General features: G+C 39.0%; 1 protein-coding gene across 5 annotated transcripts in view; it reads left to right on the top strand.

Annotated features, from left to right (window-relative positions):
• The window catches only part of JADE3 (jade family PHD finger 3), a 65,566-nt gene that overhangs the window by 36,300 nt on the left and 18,096 nt on the right, over nucleotides 1–11,170 (top strand). For 4 of the 5 annotated variants that reach the window (XM_017728578.1, XM_017728575.1, XM_017728576.1 and 1 more), the window contains 2 exons: nucleotides 8,653–8,810; nucleotides 10,588–10,778. In XM_017728578.1, coding sequence (XP_017584067.1) covers nucleotides 8,653–8,810; nucleotides 10,588–10,778 — 349 coding nt within the window. Of the gene's footprint in view, nucleotides 1–8,652; nucleotides 8,811–9,349; nucleotides 9,533–10,587; nucleotides 10,779–11,170 lie in introns of those variants that run through there. The other variant, XM_017728579.1, reaches the window with a different exon arrangement.

Below are 11,170 nucleotides of genomic sequence, written 5' to 3'. Positions count from 1 at the left end.
GAGTACAATATTTAAAAGATCTCTGAAACAAATTAAGTTCTCCTGGAAAGGGAATGGAAGGGAAGGTAACAGTAGTAAGCTCTACCTCTTGTACATAAGACTTCTGGCTATTCTTACATTTTTCCTTTTCTTCTGCTAAAAGCAAGTGCTCCCTCCAACCCCTTGAAAAGCATATGCTGGCAAGTGTATTATATGAAATGCTTTTGTCAGCAGAGCATTGAAATTGATTATTTATGCATCAAGTGGTGACAAGGGTGCAAAGCAAATACTGAAAAGGGACCCCACTATACACCCTTCCAAAACTCATGTTGTAACAAGCTTTTTGTAGTAATAGTTGTCTAATATCTATTAGATAGAAATTTAAATTGTCAGGCTGACAGCATCTCTTTAGCAAGGCCTCTCTGTAACAAGTTGGCATTGCTCTTCTTTCATTCACCTCTACTTGCCAGGCAGCAGGCTGTTTCTTGAGTTAGTGATGCAGAAAATCTAGAAGGTCAAAGCTATAAATAGCTGTTTGGGAATATTTTTGTTCATGGTTCATTTTTCTTTCATGCCAGTAAGCCTTGCTTCTTCAAATAAATTGCATGTGAATACTTAGACTTTCTTCCCCTTCCTCTACCATTACCAGCCCAAGCTGAGTACCTGGGTTCTCTCCAAATAAAAGCTTGGGTTTGGTACTCCAACAAGCAAGTAGTGAGTGTATGTGCCAGTGTCCTCTGAGGTTGGCTGTAAAAAGTGATGAGTGGCTGCATCTGAGGACTGCTCTGCCTTGAATTGCCTTCCCGATCCTTTAAAATCCAGGTGGATTTGGGAATGGCCTCAGTGGAGTGAGGTCATCTGGTGTTACTGCCAGGCCAAGAGATGTCGTGTTACAGTGCAAATGTCAAAGCCTAGCTCCAGAGCCTGTATCAATCCAGAAGGGATGTTACTGAGTTGGACCTGGTTTCAACTTACTCCAGTTTCCTCTTGGAGAAGAAAGTGAAAACAAGGGAAGCCTGTAATGATGCTTCCTCAGACCGTGGTGCTTCTGTATGTAATGTCAAAAGCAAGGCTGTGTCTCTCACTGCTCCCCTTCTGGATTACAATCTATCACAAACTACTGAAATGGTGACTTAAAAATTCTGTTACTCAATTAGCTTTAGCATTTACTTTGAATAAATTAGCTCTGTTAAGGCTAGAGGCACACCAGTAATACAAAGTCATGGCTGGTTTGGAGACTTCTATGATGATGTTGGCCACATACCGTTTGTGGTCTTGCCCCTTAGTGGATTTAAACATAGATAGGAGAGACTCTCAGGCCTCAGCAGTAGGCTGTGTGGGAGCAGCAGGGTAGGAGGCATTTGGATGTCTGGCTCAGCATGAAGCCTGTACTTGGCAGTTTCCTGTCTCCATGAAAGCTGCAGCAGAAAATGATAGCAGAGTAGTGGGAATAATTTTTGCAGTGAAAATCCATTAGCTTGACCTTCCTGAATGACTGACCATTTCTTTTCCCTTATGCTAGTGGGGTCACAAAGTAGCCTAAGAGATCTTCATGACACTCAAGTTTATGTATATTTTTTTTCAATCCTGTCTCCCTCTTGAAACTGCAAAGAAGTTAAGTTAGCATTGTGCTTTTTTTTTTTAAAACCCTTCCCATATAGCATGGCAGTATTTTACCTCTCTTTGCAAATAGGGTTTTGAATTTCACAGCAAGAGTAGTTTTTAATCCCTCATTGCTGATTGTGACAGCTGTATTATTATGTAAAATGCGGCTTGTCTTCCAAAAGTAAATGGTCTGCATTCATTACTTGGGTACATGAAACTGTTTAGTGGCATTTAACTGCCACATAAATCGTAGGTCTTGATCCTGAGAAGCACCCTGTAAGACTAGACTCTTGGCAGAAAATGGACTCTCTTTGCTGTTTGAAAGTGCTTGATTTTGTTTTGTGAATGAATGGGCAATGTGGTTAAACCATATTGCTGTGTGTGTACCATGTGTAATAAGAGACTGTCAGTTTTATGTGCATGCTTACCTTAGAAAATTCTGAATTATCCAGGACATGTGTACAGGCTTCTCAAGACCTCTAGCAAACATGCATTATCCATGAGCTACTGTTTAGCCTGCTTGGGTTAGTTGATTTTAAAGAAATATGTAAGGTTGGAGGTGCAAACTCATCAGTTACTTTTATGATCTTCTTTTCCTTTGAGATACTCTCTCAGGCTATTTGAACTCTTTAGGAAGAGGTGACCCAAATGCAGAAAGGTGTGGAAGATCTTGCTTGTGAAAAGGCTGAGCTATTTTACCTTTGAAGTGAATGAGCAGGCATAACAGTAAAGTATGAATGGTTTGGAAACAGCAGAGCTAGAGTGCTTCAGTCCTGCCAGTCCTTGTGTTGGAAGAATTGGAGAGGAAAGGCAGCCGGGGGCATTGAAAAATGAGGCCAAAAGTTAGAAAATCTGTAGCAATTAAAAGGATATCCTTTTCATGAAATTAGGTTGTGAAGCTCATCTGCTACAGGAAGTTGTTGAGACTGAGAATTAAACAAGATTAAAAAAGGAATTGGACAGATGATAGCAAGTACAGATTTTTTAAAGTATTTGTATAAATTAATACCACTTTAAAAATTGATTGTTAGGATTAATCCCAAAATCCAAAGCTTATGTCTGATTAGCAACCAGAAGGAAACTCGACATGTTCTTGCACATTTTTCTGGCTCATGAGATACTGTCAGAGACATGATGTTAGGTAGGGTTGATTTAGTATCCAATTTCCTGGCTTTTCCTATACATGCTTGTAAAAGGAGGCTAGGAAGATTCATGGCTACTTAAAAGAAAAGTACAATATTTCATTTGCTTGAGTCCTCGATAATTCGTTAAAATAGTTTTAGGGAGTAGAGGTTTTAACATTAGGATTTATTGCCTTGCTTGTCCAAATTGTGTGGATGTTTGAGAACTACACATTTAATTCTACACATATTCCTGTCTATCACAGCATTTTTAACATTTTAAGTTTTTCAGTCCAGTTGGTATATGTGCCTGGAACTGTAGTTTCGTTTCCATTTGAAATTTATGTTGCCTTTTATTTACTTTGCTGCCAAAAATCCCTCAACCAACCAAAACCCAAAGCAAACCTGCTTTAAGTTTCTACACTTCTCTATAATGTAGCTTAGTTCAGAAACTTCATGCCCAGGTTGTAATGTGTCAACAAGAAAAATTCTACTTTTCCAGGATGAGCTCACCAAATTCTGTTCTTGGAGCTTCGTCCCCTGTAAATGGGCAGTCTTTTGCACATACTGTCAAATATCCATACAAAGATAAACTACTGAGATACTGTATGGCTATATTATACTTGTAATAGGTCATATTAGAATTTAAATTTTATTATTTATGATGTGATTTTTAGGGGTAAACCTGCTGCTTTGTAATTGCCTTTGCTCAGGGCCTGTACTTGAGAGCTGCAATGGTAGAGTAATCCTTAATGTTTGGGGATGCTTATGGGAATGAAAGTTACTAGATCCTTTCAAAGGACAATAAAGAAAGATTATTTGACCATCAACATGATGGAAAAACTCTCGTGTAATTTATGGAAACTCAAGTGTTTGATGATGGAATTTCAAACTTGGCATTCAAGATGGATTGGGAAGGACACCAAAAATCCAGGAAAATGGTAGCTGTTCTCTGCTTAGAGAGGCTGCTGGCCTTTATTCCATGCTGTTTGCTGTAAAAGATTTAATATACTTCTGCAGGGAAGACAGGACATAGTAGTTCCCTCCTGCTTTTTAAAAAATTGTAACTGTGTTTCTGAGCAGGGAGTCTTCTGACTTCCTAAGTGACAGGCGTGAGCTGAACTGCCTGTTGCTGGCTCCTGCTGGATGCAGGGGAAGCCTTAGGACTGAAGCAATTACATGCTATCCAACATAAAGTGGGCTTTGATTGTAACAAGAGCAGTTAACCCAAAATTTACTTAAGCCTTGGAGCTGTGTTTCCCAGTCCTGGCCTAGATGCCTGTGACAAGTGACTTATTCATGTTAGGCGTTTGTAAGCGGTTGATCAAAGTACCTGAAAGCGCAGAGAGTGTCACAAGAAGTAGTATCGGTTCTCTTTACATTTTTAAGAGATGACACAATCCATTTATTTTTCCTCACACATGCATTTGGGCAAGGCATGGTGAATGAGCAGTAGCATCAGTCAGCTTTGGTAGTAGCTTGCAGAGGGATATTGGAAAAGGTATTTCACTCATTTTTTTCTTAATGTGGTTTTAAGTTTGCAGTGGTGATGAACAGAAGGTGCCGGAAAGTCTATGCAGATCTGATGTTTGAATTGTTCATCAAAGGTGGGGTTTGTAGAAGGCCATTTTATCGTCAAGACCATTCTGTGTTTTCAATGCTAGTATTTACTGTAATTCTCTATAGCATTACTTGTATTGTTCCTGATGTCTTTAATGGATAAGGATACTTCATGCAAAATCATATTCTTTGTTTCAGAGCCTTGATTTATTCATAGTAAGCACAGCAGGGTCCTGTGAGGAAGATTATATATTGCATTTCCATAGAGTGCTTCCAGAAGGAGTTTGGGTTCAAATCATAGATGGCTTTTGGTGAAGCATTTTAAAATAAATTCTAAGTTAATTTTCCTCAGACATATTCTTCTAACGTAAGTTCCAAATAGGACTCAGAAGTCTGCAAAACAAATAAAACATATGAACCATATCTTTGATACCATTGTTTCGTGGTGTGTTAGTGCTTTGGGAGAGCAGAGCATCCATATTTCTCAAGAATTTTTGTAGAATTTAGCTTTTAAAGGCTTTATAGATGGCAGTCTGCAGAGCTGGCTGGGAGGTTCTCATTTCCTCAGCAAATCCAGGCAAACTTACTGCAGAGCAAAACACTAATATTGACCTGTCCTGGTTTCAGCTAGGGTAGAGCTAATTTCTTCTCAATAGCTGTTGCAGGGCTGTGTTTTGGATTTGGAATTAATATGGTGTTGATGACACACTGATGTTTTGGTTATTTGGTAATTCATGTTAATCCTAGGTCAAGGACTTGGTTTTTTATATGTCTCATGCTCTGTCAGCGAGGAGGTATGCAATAAAAAAAAAACAAACGAACCACAAAACCTAAAAGACTGGGAGGGAGCATAACTGGGGAAGGTGACCCAAACTGGCCAAAGGGGTAATCCACACCATGGACTTGTTACATGAACTGGGGGAGTTACCCGGAAGGGGAGCTGGTCTGGATTTGGGAAGCAGGGTCTGGCATTGGTCAGTGGGTGGTGAGCAACTGCATTGTGCATCACTTGTTTGGGTTTTTCCTTTTTATTATCATGTGTTACTATTATTTACCATTATGATTGTATTTTACTTTATTTTTGATTATTAAACTGTTCTTATCTCAACATACAAGTTTTGCTTTGATTCTCCTACCCATTCCACTGGATTTGGGGGGGAGGACAGGGGAGGGGTTGAGCGAGCGGCTGAGCTGTGTTTCATTTCCACCTGGACTTAAAGCCACAACATGACTAAAGAACAAGGTCTTCTGTTCTAGATTTAAGCCCCAGTCCTAAAGCATGAAGTATGTAATAGACTAATTACTATTTCTCACTGAAATAGTAAAGATTAGATTATGAGACAATGATGACATAAGCAGACACATTTCATTGATGTCGTTCACTCAAAGTGCTACACTGTTTTTGGTTGAAGCTAAAAATTCCTGGCAGTAAAATGAAATTTTAAGTTCAGGTCAAGCAGTCTTGCATCGTAAGGCTAAAACTCATTTGTACTTTCATGCTCTCTCTTGCTAAAAATTATTTTTAAAAAATCCCACTGTCACCAAGTAACTACTGTGGAATGCTCTGAGTGGTGGGGAGTTTCCCACTTCTGTGTGTACACAGCCGGCTCTGTGAGCTGCACTCGGCTATAGCTGAGCTCTGCAAGGCCTTTCTCTGTTGTGTGCTAAAGACACCAGCTGAGTCTGGTTGTGATGAGGGATGTTTCTGGATGGGAATACCTTGTTAGCCTAGCTGTGGCATGCTTGTTTTTCAGGTATTTTCAATATGTATGGTATTACAGGTGATGTTAAAATAAAGTTATGGGGTTGTACTTTACATAAGGTAAGAAGTAGAACTACTTTGGGGTGGTTGAAAGATGACCACTGCACTTCATGGGCTAACTGAAAATGAAGGTGGTCCTTGCCAGGAGTGGAGAGTGTGTACTGTGGAGAAGACTAGCTGTCGTTCTGTGGACACAGTTAGTAAAGGAGCAGTATTGTTTTTCAAATAAATGTTGGAAAAGAAACAGCCATGAGGAGAAGCTGGTTGTCTAAATCCTGAGGGCGTGTGTGCTGCTCTTGTGTAGATGGCTTAGTTCATAGCCTTGAGGCTGACTGCTGAAGTAGAATTTACTTGATTTGTTAGAAAACTCTCCTTGGGTCCCCTGGGTATTTTGGTTTACTTCCAAAACAAAGGAAATACAGACTGAATATTCTCATACGTTGCCGTCTGAGAGTATTTTACTGTTGGAAGACCCTGCTTTGCCGCGTGTGAGGAAATGAAGAATGACGAGAGCTAAAGATTGTAGTGATTCCAAGTGTCTGCAGGAAATCCTCAATTGCACTGTTAATCACGAGTATGAACAGGCAATTCTTAGGAAGTCTTAGGTGAGTTTTAGAGTCCCTTAAGGTTTCAACGGTTACCTTTTTATTGGTTAAATCTTTGACCTTCAGTGGTACCTGTACTGTCAGTTGTAGAAATCTGAAGCAGAGAACTTAATATTGTGGCGTAGTGATGATGTGGTCAGTACTTACAACAGTCAAAAGAAACCCAGAAGTTCATGCTCCAGGGATTTTGTGCTCTAAAAATAGATACAGTTCACATACATAATGGATGATCAGAAGATTTGCTGCTAAGCAATGTAGTTAGAATACTGATGCCTTTAATAGCCTTTTTCATCTAGTGTTTAAGAAAATAGTGGGTTTGATATGAAGTACTTCACTTTTATATTCTGGAAGTGTCTGAAAAGGTAGTTTGTATAGCACTTACCTGAGATAAGATTTGAGAAATATTTTCTGGTAATTAAACCAGTCATTACACTTTTCCTGTATCAGACTTCTTCCTTCTGGTGTTCTTTGGAATTGTGCCCTATTAGTGCTTCTCATAATTCTGGTTCTGTACCTGTAACACAGAAAACTAAAAATGCCTTTTAAGTGGCATAAAAAATTTTACATTTTATTTTTGGTGTGTACATATAGTGCTTGAAAAAATGGATGCTTTCAGTCTCAATGCTTTCACTCTTGACATTCAGATTTTAATACAGGCCTGTTAGGTACCTGAGGAGTTTTATATAGAAGGCAGCAGTGAACAGTCTGTTCTGAACCAAGGCAGATAACACATTAATAGCACATACAAGAGCCTTGAGTCTGTGAGTTTGAGTTCCCTTGGTCAGCTTGCTCTCCTGGCCACCCATATGAGATGCAATTGTAGAACATAATGAAGTAACGCTGATGTTCCAGGTCACCAGCAGCTATTTCAATACCTGTTTTAGCACAGAGCCTTTTAAAATAATGTTTACTTGATGATTTCCAAGAACAGCTGAGAGTTTTTGCAGTAGGCATAACCAGTCTGGTACTGTCAAATTGAAAAGGGTACACGAAGATATTGGCCTCTGAGATAGTTTATTACTCTTCTGGTTATAAAACGGAATTAGTAAGAAGAGAGTAAAACCTGTCACAACTTATTGCAGGGACATTTTCCATTTCATTTTATTGCCCTTTGAGGATTTGATTTCTCATTACAATAATACAGTTAATTAGTTGCAGTGTCTCCCTAAAACCAAGTCACAGTCACTGTTTTGCTTTACTGAATATTAATCTGGTGCAGTGTAGCAGTAGAGGAAAAAACCCACAGGGGATACATAGGCCATGTATTTAAATTGTACACACCTGTAGTTGACAGATACTGACATTCAGTAAGCTTTGAGATGGCTGATAATCATGTTTACATGCTTGTAAAAACTTAACTCCCTTGAGCCAAGTGTTATGGCTGGAGATTTGTTGCTGATAGTTTGCTTTGTATGAGGGTGGTGTTTCATTGTATAGGTTTCCTGAAGGATGCTGAGGCTGAATTTTGTCCATCCCTGCTTAGGCACAGAGCAACACAGGTCTTGTGTTCCAGCAAAGGCAGCTGTTCGTCTTTGATCTCAGAGATCCCAACCAATAAAACTTCAAGTGGTTTTAATAAATAAGCAAGTGCCTATCCATCAGTTTTGCCATGGCAACTGTTTGTAGCCCCTGATGAATATGACAGTTTAAAGTAGGTGAACTGAGTGAAAGAAAAGGATATGCTGCCTTGTGTCTAAGTTAGGGTAAAGCCTACAGAGTGGCAATAAACTGACTGAAAATAGGGTGAGGAGTCTTGAATCAGATGCAGGCCTCCTTTCCTTCTGATTAGCCTTTGGGCAGCGCCATGGTTTTGAATCAGTGTAAACTTCTTACCGTACTGTACCTAATACACTAAAAATCAATAATCTAGGTAGTTTCAAATTGACTTGTGTTGGTAATCTCTAAAAAAAGTCCTCAATGTATATGCATTGTTTCAGTGTAGATTAAGAAAAATACCTGCCACATTCTTTAGCGCAACGCTCTTTCTCAGAGCCATCTTTTCACTCTATGTTTCCTACAGGTGTTCCGCAAGGATCTCATTAGTGCCATGAAACTACCAGATTCTCACCATGTCAACCCTGATGAGTATTACGTCTTTGCGGACACGTGGAAACAAGAATGGGAGAAAGGAGTTCAGGTTCCAGCCAGTCCAGAAACTATTCCACAGCCTTCTCTCAGGTATTGGTGATCAGACGTGGATCATGTGCACAAAATGTCAACTCAGAGGAGATGGTCTCTCAAAACCAAGCTGTCTAAGTGCAGTCAGCTTTTCTCTGTTGGTATGTTTAAATCTTCAGTGTAGCAGCCTTCAGACATGTTCTTAAACCACACAAGTGCCAATTTGGAAAACATTTCAGTCCATATCTCACTCTGTCTGCACACTGTTACAGTATCTACATTGTGAGTGTAAAAAGATTTTTTTTCCTCAGTCACATGCTGCTATGGATTAAAAGCTGTTTTTTATTTGAGTATGGGGAGTTGAATAAATTAAAAATAAACCCATATCTTATGCATATTACTTGAACTAGGCATGCAGTAATCACTGAGACGTGGTAAAATTACTCATTTGTTTAAATAACCTAATTTTGGTTATTCTCAATGTTTTAACCCTTTCTACCTTCTCTCACCACAGTTGGCTGCTTAACATTATAGAAGTTCAGTGATCTCAGATTCTGGAGATAAATAAAGAATCTTCTGTTCTCTCCCACTGTGTTTAGACTAGGGAAGCACAGCACTGTAGTCCTGCGTCCCTTCCTGGTGGAAACAAAGCGTGTTTCAACGTAGAAAGGTTATTGCCAGCGTGGTCTTCAAGATGAAGATAAATGAATTGTCCAGTGAAAGCGCTGAGCCAGCATAATTTAATTTCCAGCGAGGCTATTGTCAGTACCAAGTTATTAAAAGTAAATATATTACATCTCATACCAGCAGTATTATATTAGAGGAAAAAACTGGTATAGATTTGGCTGGACCAGAGAAAAGAAAAGCTCACAAGGGAGTTAGAGGAAAAGATGAGCAGGGTGAAGGGGGATGAAGACTGGCAGAAGGACATTGTTTGTGCTAACATTGATAATCCACATTGTCCAGTAAGAATTATGTGGGATACAGCTTGACAGCTGCCCCTTCTTTGCTGCCTTATTTTCCACAGTTTTTATCTTTTCCTTGTCCTGTGGAGGGTCGGTTCCAGAAAGCATGTAGAGCTGCTCATGCATGGCACTGTTCCTTTCTGTATCTCTCTGGCTTCCTTCCATGTCTAGGGCTTTTTGCATTGAATTCAGAGAAAGGTTGAACTTTATCTAGTTAAGATTGTTCTTTCCATTCCAAAATCAAACTAATCAAACACTGAGTTTTATCTCCGAAAATAGTTGAAAGGTTGAGAACACAAATCTTTTTCTCCCTTGCTTCTTGGATGACTTTCCCCTTTACATTTTTGCTTGGCATCAGAATGTTTCTTGCATAACAAAAATAATGTATTTGTAATGTGGATAAGGTGTCATTTACAAAATAGGGGTAGACTGTTTCCCAAATGCACACAGACACTACAGTAGAATAAATTAAGCTTTTGTGGAAAAGCTGGTGTTTTCAAGAGATCGGTCGGCAAGATTACCTTATAGCATTTAGGAATATTATAGGACAGAGATTGTATTGGTTTTGTGCATAATACTTTCTGTGGGTTTCAGAAACAGTTGCTTTGTCATACTAGCAGCATTTGTTAAATTGAAAATCATATGCACAGGCTTACATTTTAAAAAGAACTCTGTATATGCAGTAAACCTTGGAACAATTTGGGTGAAAAAAAGGATTCTGTAAATGTCATATCTCCCTAGCCTGACTACACCTACTGGTTAGTTTAAAATGTGTGAAACACCAGCTTTCTTTGCACTTACAGCAAATATTTTATGTCTTTCAAGGATGGGTCTTAAAAAGCTGTAAGTATTTTTTTTCTTTTCACTCACAGGGTTGTAGCAGAAAAAGTAAAAGAAGTACTGTATACACGACCCAGGAAATACATCCACTGTTCCAGCCAAGAACCCACAGAACCAGGTTACATCAACATTTTGGAACTAGCAGAATCTGTGTGTCGCTATGACTTGGATGACATGGACATCTTTTGGCTCCAGGAGCTAAATGAAGAGCTTACAGAAATGGGTAATTCCACAACATGTTCTCATTTTAAAAGCTGCACTTAATTTCTGCTGTTTGAGTTGTCACCTGCTGTGTAAGGTCTCTTAAAGATTGCTGAATTAGAGTTGAATGGAAATGCTAAGATAAACAGGAGCTAAAAAAGTAATTACTTTCTTCATCTCTTAATGTTTCATATTTTTCGTATTGTGCCTAAAAATTTCTTCACAACCAAAATCATCTGCAATTTCTGCAGACTGAGGCAAGAGAGAAAAAGCCCACACCAGGTGGAATTAATTTTAGGACTTCAAAAGTTAAAGATTTTATGTTGGGAAAGCAGATGTTTCCATTTCTTAAACTTGGAACATATCTACAAATTCAGAGTTCTGAGGAGCTTTCATGCTGGGTTCTCAACAGAG

This window comes from Corvus brachyrhynchos, unplaced genomic scaffold, assembly GCF_000691975.1.
Source record: "Corvus brachyrhynchos isolate BGI_N302 unplaced genomic scaffold, ASM69197v1 scaffold92, whole genome shotgun sequence".
NCBI classification, from domain to species: domain Eukaryota; kingdom Metazoa; phylum Chordata; class Aves; order Passeriformes; family Corvidae; genus Corvus; species Corvus brachyrhynchos.
The sequence above is the reverse complement of the archived record's forward strand: the minus strand, read 5'-3'. Positions and strand labels throughout refer to the sequence as shown.